The sequence below is a fragment of the Engystomops pustulosus genome, chromosome 5 (assembly GCF_040894005.1).
Source record: "Engystomops pustulosus chromosome 5, aEngPut4.maternal, whole genome shotgun sequence".
In the NCBI taxonomy this organism is placed as follows: domain Eukaryota; kingdom Metazoa; phylum Chordata; class Amphibia; order Anura; family Leptodactylidae; genus Engystomops; species Engystomops pustulosus.
In genome coordinates, this window is record NC_092415.1 from 159974444 (window position 1) to 159988103 (window position 13660).

At 40.4% G+C, this 13660-nt stretch overlaps 1 protein-coding gene across 15 annotated transcripts in view; it reads left to right on the forward strand.

Moving 5' to 3' along the window:
- The window catches only part of SLC4A7 (solute carrier family 4 member 7), a 92849-nt gene that overhangs the window by 50960 nt on the left and 28229 nt on the right, over positions 1 to 13660 (forward strand). For 4 of the 15 annotated variants that reach the window (XM_072153590.1, XM_072153591.1, XM_072153585.1 and 1 more), the window contains exons 6-10: positions 211 to 399; positions 6077 to 6394; positions 8781 to 8896; positions 11089 to 11151; positions 11824 to 11981. In XM_072153590.1, the coding sequence (XP_072009691.1) occupies positions 211 to 399; positions 6077 to 6394; positions 8781 to 8896; positions 11089 to 11151; positions 11824 to 11981 (844 nt within the window). The remainder of the gene's footprint in view (positions 1 to 210; positions 400 to 6076; positions 6395 to 8780; positions 8897 to 11088; positions 11152 to 11823; positions 11982 to 13660) is intronic. The other 11 variants (XM_072153589.1, XM_072153599.1, XM_072153600.1 and 8 more) reach the window with 9 other exon arrangements.

The window sequence follows — 13660 nt, forward strand, 5'->3', positions numbered from 1 at the left end:
GCCCCTGAGGTTCAAGTCCTCTCCAAGGCTCTTGGGTGTATTAAGCGTGTTACTCCATGGCTCTGTCTATATGTCAACCAACTTCCTCCTGAAACTATCTTGGAAATTAAATACATTGGTTGTAATATTTACCAGTATCTTGAAGATTAAACCACTCTCTTGGGTTTATAAATTGTTGATAACTATAATTTGTCCTTCCCTTCTTCACAGATATGGTGTTGGATAACATGACTGCTTCGGGGCAGCTGGATGACTCCATGAGGGAGTTTGTCAGAGAAGCTCTCTTGAAGCGGCATCACCACCAAAACGAGAAGAAGCTCAGTAACCGCATCCCACTGGTGCGCTCCTTCGCTGACATAGGCAAGAAACATTCTGATCCTCACTTGCTTGAACGAAACGGTGAGATAAGTTGTCACAAGCAGCTTATTCTAACCTATTTCGCTATTTGTTTCCTCTAGTAAAGCAGCAGCCCAATTCTTTTAAATTATGTCAGACTTATGATTTGCACAAATGCTTGCGAGATTAACACGTCTGCAGCAACTTTCACTTTTCTACTTATAATTCTGTAATTTAAGCTATGGAAAATTTCCTGCCAAAATCACTAGTATGGTAATCTATTGGTGGGCCCCAATTTATCTGCATCGGGATACTGGCTTCCTAACATCACTTCAGTCATTGGCTACTGCTTTACTTTTGCTTGACTTTTTTCTTTTTCTTTTATTTATTTTGATTTTTATTGTATGTTATTCCTGAGTTGTTTTTTATGGAATGTGTTTGTTGTTTTTTTCCCCCAATAATTGGTCAATAGTAGACAGTCAAATGTCATCTTAAAGAGAACATGTTGCCTTTTAAAGATCCATAACGGGCATATTTCTTTATAGTTTTCAAGGAGATTAATTTAATTTTAAAGATTTAGTTTTAATCTTTTTTATCTTTGCTTTTTTTTGTGCTAAGAAACTTCTTGTCCTCTTTGTGGTCCGAGGATGTGGTGACCGCCGTGTGAAGCCTGGCAGTCACCGAAACCTATAGTGTGGGAGGGGTTATCCGGGGGAAGAGCTAAGGAGAGAGGAGCGCTTCGGACTGCCCCCTCAACCAAGCTTACATCGGTCCGGCGTTTGGAGGGCTAGATAGTGATAAGTAGATTATAACTTCTTTTTCTTGAGATAAAGACTACCTGGTGAAGCTGCCACAATGTGTCGGGCGGAACTATTGCTTTTTGCAGCATTAGACCATGTAGTCATATACGTTAAAGACTGTCCAAGATCTTTTCAGCAGATCTTTTTGGAAATTTATCAGCAGACATTGATCTATTGTTTGCGGCTCGTCTTCCATCGGTGTGTGAGCACCCCTCAAACTGCTGATGTTAAATGACTGCCCGGGCTGAAAAGACGAACTGGAATAAGACCTACCCTATAAGGGTGATGCCACACATGGTGTTTTGAACCCGTTTTTGGTCCGTTTTTAAGCAGTCTGTACAAAATGCATTTGTTAATAAACTGTTGCAATTTAGTCCACCCCACAAAACAGAGTAAAAAATAAATCGCACCTGTTTTTCCATGGTTATCTGCCATGCCGTCAGTCTTGGAGTAACAGTGCTGTCCTTGGGGAATACTGAATTCCCAGTTGCTGCGAAAACTACTTGCGCACTTACCAGCGGTACATTATCTGTTTATTTTTCTGAGTTGGGACATTTGCCGGGTCGTCTATTTCAAGGCCCTCTGGCAGAAGATGGCTTAATGAATATTAGATTGTTCCAGTGCCCTACCAACAAGTCCTGACCTCCGGAGCAATGTCAGCTCACTGGCTTCACACAGATGGATTTAGGATAATTGGCCTTAGGCATTAATGAGCTCTGCATTGTTATGCTTCTCTCATAGACTTTCTTCTTTTTACCAGTAAATTAGCTGTGGCCTATGTATGGGAAAGCATTAAACATTACAACTTGTTACTACAAGCTAAAGATTAGACCGGAGGAAGCACGCTGAAATAAAAAATACCGGTAATAGTATCTACTGAAACTACTTATTACCTATAGCAGTGATGGCGAACCTTTTGGAGACAGAGTGCCCAAACTGCAACCAAAAGCCACTTATTTACCGTGAAGTGCCAACATGGCATTTTAAGCAGTAACTTATTGCTAGTTGTTCCTCCACATCTTTCAATCATATCGGCCCCCTGAGGCAACCAATAAAGTTGAAAGAAGGAGGGTAAATTCAGACTCTCATTGTCGCTTCTATCCAGGGTCTTTCTGTATGTAGAGGAAGAATGGTGGGTCTAGAATGAGAACCTCTAAAGATATTGCAGTTCTGTCAACACCTTTTCACTTTTCCCTCAGTTCCAAATGGTCAATGAAGTGTCGCTTTATTTGGTGAACTCTGTCCTGGAGTGATGGTCTGAGTGCCCACAGAAAGGGTCCTGAGTGCCACCTCTGGCACCCGTGCCATAGGTTCGCCACCACTGACCTATAGTGTTGTATAGTATAGCCATCGCTAAGGGATTTCCCCCTTTCTCAACAAATTTCATAATGCACCTGTACTCTGCTTCAGGGCTTACAGCAGGTGCGTACAACCTTTATTGGTCCAAGGACCATATTATCATACCGCTCAAATTAAAGGGATCACATTAGGAACCAGCAACCTGGATGCGCCAAACTCCACAGTACATCACAAATGCCACTTCAGAAAATATCTAATACTGACCCAAAAGCAGATTATAAATGCAGTGGTCAAACACGACAATAATCCTGGAAATTGCAGACGATTTAAACCGGACCAAACACTTTTCTCCTTTTTATATTTGCATAAAAACTATTGGTTTTTTTTTTGTTTTTTGTTTTTTTCCCAAGTAATCAATAATATAGTTTTGGACCCTATTCTAGACCTTCTGTTCATAGTTGGTCAATGTCAGGTGTATTCGCAGGAAAAGTTGCCTGTGCGGATACCAAACTTTTTTTTTTTTTTAATAGGGCTTAATCTGATGAACATATCTCAGGGCCTTCTGTATATATGAGCATTTTATACATCCCGTAGGACTAGGGAGGTAATTTTGTTTCTAAGGGTTTATTCCAAGATGAACTGCTTTATTTCCTAACACACAATGGTTTCTCTGGTTGACCAGGACATGGCTAGACTACAACTCTCATGATGTGATACGGGATTTCTTGCCCTCTTCTCCTGTGCATGCTTTTCATTGAATTTCTATGGATGTTTCTGGAAGGCATCATACTCATTTTGGCTTAGACTTTGTTCAGAAAGGGAGATGTGTTTCAGAGCACAGACGATGAAGACTGAATGTGACCTCACTTTTTATTTGCATCCAATAACTTAATAGGATGTGTATTACTTGTCTGCATGCAAACCCAGTCTTCCTTTTTTAGTATTTGGGTCCCCAGCTGCCATCCTCTGTTACTTTGTATCAGTAGGTTTATTTAAATTGTTGAGGTGAATGTAAGTTACTGTTTTTGCAAGTGTGCTATATTTTAGTAATTTGGCCTTTTTTGTATGAAAATTTTCTCACAGAAACTGGCTGCTTTGTTGTCCAACCAGTGGGGCCTTTCTTCTATAAGGTCACTTTGAGACAATTTTACTACTAAGGCACTATAATGCATGTCTCTTTTATGATTAAGGCCTCATTCACACGTTATTGATTTTGGTCCACGTGCTGGAGATAATGGAAGACCAGTGGAATTCTGTGTGTATTTTTCTTGACCCCTTCTTCAGAAGGGGGAAAAAAATGTTAAATGTTTGTATTTAATTCTGAGTTGGTGGGTTTGTTAACACCTTAGCGCTCTGCGCCGTAGCTGTACTGCGCTGAGTCCCGTGATTAGCGCTCAGCGCAGTACAGCTACGGCGCAGAGACGATGCCGGTTCAGCGCTGTATAGCAGCCGAACCGGCATCGCTAGCCGCGGGATTTCAGCGGTAATCTACCGCTGACATCCCCGGCTAACACCCGCGGTCGGAGTGGGCTCCGATCGCGGGTGTTTAACCCGTTAAATGCCACGGTCAACGCGACCGCGGCATTTAACATGCCTTCTGGGGGTCTTTACCCCACGATGGCCCCCCCCGCACCGTTTTCGGGGGGGGGGGCGATCGCTGTTTTGGCTCCTCTGGGGTCCGATCGGGACCCCAGAGAAGCCTTGGAGGGTTTACCTTTAAGATGGCGTCTGTGACGTCATCTTAAAGGCAAAGTGTCAGCCTATGCATCTGCATAGGCTGGCACTGATAATACCCTGCAATACATTAGTATTGCAGAGTATTATCAAGAACAAGCAATCAGATGATTGCTTGTTCATATCCCATGGTGGATCAAGTAAAAAAATGTAAAAAAAAAGGTTTTTCAATAAAAAATTACTTTATAAATCACTAAAAATGCCCATAAGCCAGAAAACATATAAAGAGACATATAACGCTCAAAAAAGTCTAAATCATAACACAAACCCCACATATATAGTATCACCGCGTCCGTAACAATCCATAGAATAAAACTAAATAACTATTGAACCCATATGATGAACGCCGTAAAAAAAAAACGTCAAAAACCCGCCAAAAATTATGATTTTTACCTATTATATCCCACTAAAAATGCAATAAAAAGTGATCAACAAAACATATGTACTCCAGAATGATATTGTTGCAAAGAACAACATGTCCCGCAAAAAACAAGCCATCAACCAGCTCTGTAGCCAAAAACGTAACAATGTTATGCCACTTGGAAGACGGCGATGCAAAAATGATAGATTTTTCCCCACATTAGGGTTTTATTTGGCAAATTTAGTAAAACATAAGAAAAAATATTAATGTCTGGTATCCCCGTAATCGTATCGACCCATAGAATAAAGATAACAGGATTATTAGGATATACGGTGAACACGTAAAAAAAAAAAAAGTAAAAAATCCAGTACAGAATTGATGCTTTTCTACTCATGACCTCAAAAAAAGTTCCAAAATTTTCAAAAGGGGGCAACCAGAAAACTAAAATCCTGGCAGCTGCAGGGTGCTCCTTCCCTTCTGCGCCTCGCTGTGCCCCCATAACACAAGTAACGGCCACGTGTGGGGGGTCGCTGCATTCAGGAGAAATTGTAGAACAAATTTTATGGTGAGTTTTCTCTTTTTATCTTTTGGAAATGTGTAAATTTTAGGGCTAAATGAACGTATAACCGACAAAATTTGATAAATTTGAAATTTCTAAATTTCACCGCCATTTTGATTCAATTACTATGAAGATCTCAAGGGGTTAACAATCTTTGTAAAAGCTGTTTCTGATAGTTTGAGGGGTGCAGATTTGAAAATGGGTTGGTTATATAGGAGGTTTTGTTGCTAAATATGTAAAATTTGATTTCAAACAGTATTTATCCCCAAAATAGTCAATTCCGAAAATACGGAAAATCGCTATTCGATTTGTAGGCCGCGTGACGTCAAAATAAATTATCCAAACATTTCAAAAATTATGAAAATGTAAAGTAGACAAATGGGAAATGTTATTCTGCAAGTTATTTAGGTGGTAAATCGATCTGCCTGAAAACGCGGTGATTTAGAATTTCGAAAATGGCAAATTTTTCTAAAAATTCATCATTTTTTTCTTTTTTTTGTAAATAAACGCAAAACTTATCAGCCAAAATTTACCACTAAAATGAAGTACAACATGTGGGGAAAAAACAATCTCAGAATCGCTTTGATAAGTAACAGCGTTCAAAAGTTATTACCACAGGAAGAGACACTGGTCAAATTTCAAAAAAAAGTTGCGAGCCTTAACCTGCAAACAGGCTGCGTCCTTAAGGGGTTAAAAGTGCAGATAGAATAAGGATGTGGTTTTTGTCATGAAACTTTGAAAGATTACACTTTAGAAAAGGTCCCAGATGGAATTATCTCAGTGTTGGACAAAAATGGGTCCCCAATGTTTTTTTACAGACCAATATGTATGAGAAATGGATAAAGATGTGTGAATGAGGCCTAAATATGATGTATGAAATTTAGAATGAATATTATGCCACAAAAACAGGGAATTACTTAAAAGGCAGAGAAAAAAACTTGTGTTATTTTTTTTTTTTTTCTTCTTTCTTTTCTTCTTTTACCTCAGGGGAAGGCCTTTCAGCCTCCCGTAACTCATTGCGAGCCGAATCTCGCCTTTCCCTTCTCCTCAATTATCTTCTTCCTCCCTCGCGAGTTGGAACCCCAGCTGGCTCCAGACAAACCACCCCTGTACCAACCCCCCAAAACACACCACCCGCCAGCCCTAAATTCAGCCGCCTGGAGTCGTCCAGCTCGCAGTGGGTCCCACAACTGCCACCTTTTACTGGTGATGTTATTCCTACAGTAATAGTTCATCCACCAGAGGACGATGACGAAAGTCATGAAGTCTCCATCCCGAAGGAAGAACATGGTGATATTTATCCAGGCAACTATTGTTCCTCTGCCTGTGTGGTGCACCGCGCTGTGAAATCGCTCACACTGGAATGTGTTTGATCACGTTTTTGCCTGAACTTAAATTATTGGCTTCATTTATGTACAACTCACTAAGTTGCTTCAGTGTGCATGCATGCAGTTTTTATTTTTCTACTACTTCGATCAAATCCTGATCGTGAAGCAGTTTGTCACGTTTTATCATAAGCATACCTGTAACGAGAACAGTCAGCTGAGATCTAGTGACATTTGTAGTTCTTGTGATGGGAGTGGTGAAGTAATGTACAGCAGGTGGCCTGCCCCTCACAAATATTACAAAGCCCAATAGTCTATGCATGTACACAGTGCAGCTACAAGAAATTATTGCGCAAATTGTATCCTTTATGGTCTGTGGAAGTGATAAAATAACTTCTCATGCCTCCTTCCTGAAACAAGTTCACACAAATTATGAATTATTTCTCTTGGGTGGATCCTGCTGGTATAAAATGAGTCTTATACACAGTCCCAGTGAGAAGAAGTCTATGGATTATTAATGTCTTCCAGCGTACAAGACCATGCAGAGCCATAACAAATATGGAACAGTAATATTTAGACAGAATGTTACTGCGGACCACAGTGTTTTCTGTACATGGCTTGGTCACCTGATGTTGGTTTTAAAGGTTTAGAGTAAAGGCCTAGTTCTGTAGAATTGCGATGAGTTTTATCCTTCCAGGGTGCAGGTATTTCATTGGTAAGTTTATAATGCAGTCCATTCTGTATGTAGCATGTTACAGAGCAGGAGGAGCAGAGCAGTTTGGTATATAGTTTTGTTTTGATATTTCTCATAGAGGGGTCTGATTGCCATCTCTCCCTGTATAAATGTGCATCATCAGTTTATGACTAATCCACTGGACACGTAAGCTTGGGAAGTGCATGGTTTAATGCTATCAAGTGCACAGAATTTTTTCCTACAAAACCTGATATCCATCTGATATCCATCTGCTCTGCTGTTCCTGCTCTATATCATGCTGCCTGCAGATGGGGCAACACTAAGAGCTTGGCAGGTTATTCCCCAGCGATACATATAGCATTCCCTAATGGTTGTATTATCAAAAGCATCTCTATAATTGGCTTATGGGGCTTAAAAGTACATACAGGCCACCTTTATCCCGTCAGTATGATGTTACATCCAGGGTGTCATCTATTTATATTACAGAAAAAGACCTGCAGCAGGACCTTTTACTTCCATAAAGTATTGGATAGCACAATGGAAACTGTTTCGCACTTCCATTAATCCGGCTGTTTTCATTGTTCTATACTTAACATGTTCTGAACTATTACTAGTCTCCTGAATATCCTGATGGTTTCTTTGCTAATGTTTATCTGATACAGGTACTGCAGTCTCATAGCTAATATCACCGTGTGCTGTATATGTCTGGATGTATGTGTGGTTTCCCTGCTTGCTCTTCTAACCACATAGCATTGTGTGTAGATGTCTCTGGGCTGTCATCACGGGTCACGCAGTTGCCACCCTGTGGCTGGCATGTGCTCCTCTCAGGTAATCCTCAGACATGGATACCCACACAACCTGTCTACAAAATATGGCCCAGATGACCTCCTAATATTACTGATGTACAGTATGCAATCTATGCGTCCTTGACGTGCTGTAACACATACATTACACAGCCCGGGGGAATAGAGCTATATGTAAAGCATGCACCGTCTACGTGAGAGGACCACTGGTTGTAAATGGAAATGCACTTGCTTTAGGTGTCCACCGTGAAATGCATGACATGACTGTATAGTGTTATATATCCAGTTTATTTGTGCAGCTGTGCATTTTAGAAATCCTGCCCATGTATAGTTGGTAGTGGAGGTAACTTATATAATACTGTGTATGAGGGTTTATAATATCTCACCAACTAGTGACTGCAATTGCATCAAAATCTCCATTTAGGGGCACCCACTAGACTAGGGGCTCCACAGAGATGTGCCCTACTTAAAAATGTTTAAGGAGCCTGTTCTCTCAAAGTATTAGAACATATGTGACTGTTGTGCAGGGTAGTGCACCCACCGCAGGCCTGGATATTGCAGGGTAGTGCACCCACCGCAGGCCTGGATATTGCAGGGTAGTGCACCCACCGCAGGCCTAGATATTGAAGTTGTATATTTACTAGAAACTATTTTTTTATTTTTAAATGTTTGACAGTATTTGATTTACCGTACAAGTGTTTGCCTCGAACTGGATTACACAACAAACTATGACAATATTCACTTAGTTTTCAGAGTAATACTACTAACATTCACATTTTTTTTTCTATATAATAATCACTAGGCCTATTTCCTTTAAAAAGGAGACTGAGAAACCAAATCCCGGTCTAACAGTATGCGTTTGTTCTTAGGGCTTTTATCTTCGCCACAGTCGACACCAGCAAATTTAGATGTTAGTAAATCCTCAGAGCTAAAGCGGAACGGAACAGGGGGCAGTCAGGAGAACAGCACTGTGGACTTCAGCAAGGTATGGTGCTTTTTCATTACTTATCTCCATGTGATGGCCTAGAAACTGTACTAAATAAGGTTTTGAGTATTTTTGATAAATGATCTCGTATGGACTGAACAAAACATTCCCTGTATTGCGGCAGATTTATCATAACCATTGGGAAGAGCACTGTGTTGTCCATAGCAACCAATGTGAACATTTAATCTACATTAGCAGTTGAGCATGTTGGTAACTCTTTTGACTTGTCTTGTACTGCTCCTGCCTTGCCTTCAGACATCATGTTTAAAGACTGAAACTTTTACCAATGGCACATACCTTCTAGGGGCCAAAACTTTTAGGGGTTTTTGTGGGCCCAAACTATTAATGACCACTCCTTTAGATGGTGGCTGAAGGTGCGTCACACCCCTGCCGGACACTTGCACGTTCCACAGTGATTCTGTCCCTGGAACCTGCAAGGTAGATGAAGTCTGAAACAATTGTGCACAGAAACAAAATTGTCTGGTAAACATAGCCTTGGATTTCAGATCTGCTCTACGTAGGAGAAAATCTGCTTCAATCTCCTGATTAAAACTTAACACAATTTTTGACAAAATGTAATATTAAAGTTTGATACATAATTCTTTATTAAAGTATATTACAGTGTCTGCTCCTTTTTTTCCCCCTGCCTTTCTTCCTTATTTAATCAGGTCCCTGCACATTGTTACCTGAGACACAGGAACTATATAGTGTCTTATGAATTGACTCTTTACATAGAGACCCTGGATAGTCTAGTCTCCCAAGATTGCTTAATCATAAAGGGAAATAGTCTGTAGTTGCAGATAATCCTTCTCTAACTTATGTGTCTGAAGTGGACAATTGTAGAAAGATTTCAGATAAACTGTTTGCTTCAGGAGAAAGAAGCAGAAAAAAGTACAAAGCAGCTTCTTAATCTAAAGAGAACCTGTCAGGCACAGCTAGTCCCACAAACCAAAGGACCTAAGTCAGCAGCTCCTGCAACTTATAAAATGAACGCACCACACTTTTTTTTCCCCACGCTCATTGTAATACCCAGAATTGTATGTTCCAGAATCTGGCCGCCTCCTGTAAACGTGGCCTCTGCACCCTCCTGCTTGGCTGCAGCACAGGGGGATGAGGAGGAAGGAGGCATTGACATAAAACACACAATTCACTTGATTACCATGCACATTGGAAAAGTGTGGGGGTTCATTTTATAATTTTCAGGAGATGCTGGCTTGTTTCAATATCGTCATACAGAGCACCACACTACAGTAAATGAGGTAGGAGCTTCGCTTTGGTGGAGCTAGAGGTTCCTTTTAATGAAGTATCTTACAAAGTATACGATTAGCACCTTCTCTCTTACCTTCTGAAATAAAGCCTCAGAGTAATTTTTTATTTTATCTCTAAAATGGTTTGGTTTTGTAATGTGGTATTCATTCCTCAGTGTTGTATCTGTACCAAACAATTCAAGCTAAATGTTCATTCAACACTTGCTACAGCTGACTAGCCTGAATGTTGTCCTGTTAGTTGCATGTTCTTCGGCTTTCTCTAAAGTAGGCTATTATTTCATGATTTATTTGTGGTACTACACTATGTGAATATCAAGCGGACCCCAATGTAAGGGTAAAGTCATAAAATAGTAGCCCAATCTGTTGATGTCCGTTTGCAGCCGTCTTCACTCTGGGGTAGGAGTGAATGCATCCTACGTCTTCTGACATATATACACCTGAACCTTTAGTTGGAGATGGGGTATACGTTTCTGATGGCATGGGAACAGAGCCATATGGCTTGGAAAATTGCATAAACTGTTACACATGTTACGTGTTTGCCACATTTCTTGTACCTACTGTGGCTCATATGATCTGACCACGATTGCTTAGTTCTGTGAGTACCTGCCCTAACGTGCATCTGCTGACCTAGTAAATCAGAACAGTAGAGCTATGGCAACTATTACTTCCAACATAATAAGTTGCACGGCTGCCGAAGGTTCTGGTCATATAAGCCACTGTCAGTCCAGGAAATATAGATAAAACGGCATTCATGTTTTCCAGTCTCTTCGGCCATCCAAGAGGGCCCTAAATAATATGCAAAAAAAGAAACTGCTGTCTGTGGGTTGAGTTCTTGTATTGTCTGCAAGTTGACAATACATTTCTAATAGTGTTGATTTTTTTTTTTTTTTTTTGCTTGGCCCTTTCTTTCTCCCCGTCAACAAGCAGGGTTATGACTCCTGGCAGTGTAATTGTGGCACCTTTGTAATGGGACGGAAGAGGTCCGCTGTAAGTTTCTGCAGACAACCACATCAGTGATTTTTAGTCTACAGTGCAAATCGTGTCCCATTGTCCAATGGTGAAGGCTCATTTGTGCTGTAGCGCCTGTTATTATACACATATGACCACTCCATTCATTCAATTTTGTTTTTTGTTTTTTTTTCCTTTTACAACAAATTTTAAACCATAAAATCCATCTCTGGTCTCATTTTTGAGGCAAACGTTTTAGTATTCATATTGTGTATAATACCAACACTGTGTAATATTAAGTATTTTATTTTTATTTCTTGTATTGTAATTGTATTTTCCTGTATGTGATCGGTGAGTATTTCTGTCACTGTCCTATCTTTTTAGTCATGTGTGTTATGACCATGGAACAAGTTCCTCTCTTGACCTTACCCAAATTGAGAAGTCATTTTTTTACCAGTAGTTTTCAGCAGTAATTCTCTTAAAATAGTGTCTTTAATTTTTACTAAGGAACACCTATTCACTGTTTCAAAAGGACCAGCATGCACAAAAGATTTGCAGTTGACAGATTTGCCCACTAAGAAAATTTGTTTCCATCCCAAATCCACTTGTATTTCATGTAATGGGTTAGACCTAAGATATGAGATTTCCTCCGTCCACAGGTATTCGGTGTTCAGTAATTTATATACTGATTGCAGTATGTTTTACTTATAGGTGGACATGAACTTCATGAGGAAAATTCCCCCGGGAGCTGAGGCATCAAATGTCTTGGTGGGAGAAGTAGAATTTTTGGATCGGCCGATTATTGCCTTTGTGCGATTAAGTCCAGCTGTTCTCCTCTCTGGTCTAACAGAGGTACCAATCCCAACAAGGTAAGGGATATTTACTTAAAGGGAACCTGTCACCAGGACTATGTACATAAAACTAGTACCTAATTCGGCTCTTGTGTCAAATTTATCCTATCCTTTCTTGTAACGGATGCTACATAATGATTGAAAACCAAACCAGTTGTGGAAGCAAGGAGCTCAGCCATGAAGTCAAGCCCTCTCCACCATCGTTCTGCCCCTCTTTCACTGTACATCACCCTCCACTGACTCTCAATCATGGCACAGACTCTCTGGGGGAGCTGTATTATAAAGTTTCTGAGGTAAAACTTTTCTAGTTGCCCATGGAAACCAATCAGAGCTCAGCTGTAATTTTATAAACGGCTGTGGGAATATGAAAGCTGAGCTGTGATTGGTTGTCCTGGTTAACTAGAATACTTCTGCTCCAAGAGACTTATGGTAAATCTCCCCCTCTGTGCTTGTTAATCTGGTGTCTAGGCGAAAGAAGAATTTCCAGATGCACTGTGCTTGTGTTGCGATTAGGCGCATGTCTGGTGCCGGGGCATAGGATATGTGTAGGAAGGAAAGAGGAGGCAGGTGTTTCTGTGGAGCGACCAAGTGAACAAGGGGAATTAAAGAAGTTTTTTATAACAATATACAGCAACTATGAGAAGTAAGAATAGGATGGATTTCCACAGATAAAGAGCTGTATAAAGTGCTAAGAGTTAAAACTGTTAGCTCTTATTTCTCCAGTGCACTATACAGAGTTAAAACTCCCATATCACCAGTGTTCCCACATGATTATTGGTGTACTGTACAATCCAAGTCATGACAGGCGTAGGATTACATGACCCATCATATCACTCTTCAGAAGTCACACAGATGACATTCTAACTAATGCTGCAATAAACCTGAAGAAACAGTGTTTATAACACTACGGATGAGGAGCAATTATTCAGAAGCTTTGTCTATTTCTTTTATAAGATGCTTGCCCCAAGTCTTGTCACTAGGCTTCCTGCAAGTCAGACATTGATGCATGGAGCGCTGTCTTATTGAAGGTTGCACAGGAGGAATACCTCGTTTTTTCCCATCTTGTAAAACTAATAACTATTTAGTGCATATAAATAAGTGTTGAGAGGTGACTGCTTCAGTTTCGTTGGAAATTTACTATTCCTCTATCTCTTTTACTGTGGGAAAGAAGATAGACACTTCCGCTCCAGTGCTGAAGGAATCCATGTGATGTAAAATCAATTGAGCTTTTCACATTATTGTTTTGTGCCTCCCCAGTCAGGAGGACGTTTATCAGCAACTGTAATCCATAAACCAATATTTCACAGCCTTTTATCTGTACAAAGTGTCCAAGCCATGAACTAATTAAATCAAAAGCAATTTGTGTTCTGCTTATATCCCCCCCCACACAGTCAGGATATAGGATATCCTCCTACTTTTCTGATTGTACGTCCCTGCTGTCAATCTTTGGCCTCACTCAGACATGGATGGACGCCCGACAGATTTTCCAACGGAAACGCGTGACTGCCCCCTTTTTAATCCTAGATCACAAATAACCTGGGTCACTCTTAAATACAGACAAATTCAGCTTCTTCTATACTGTGCTATAGTTAAAAGGGATTCCCTGGTCATGTTGTTCATATACCAGGTGAGGGCAAAAGTGTTGCCATTGCATTTAAGATAAGAAAAATGGAAAAAAAAGTGCCCTTAAAGGAGTA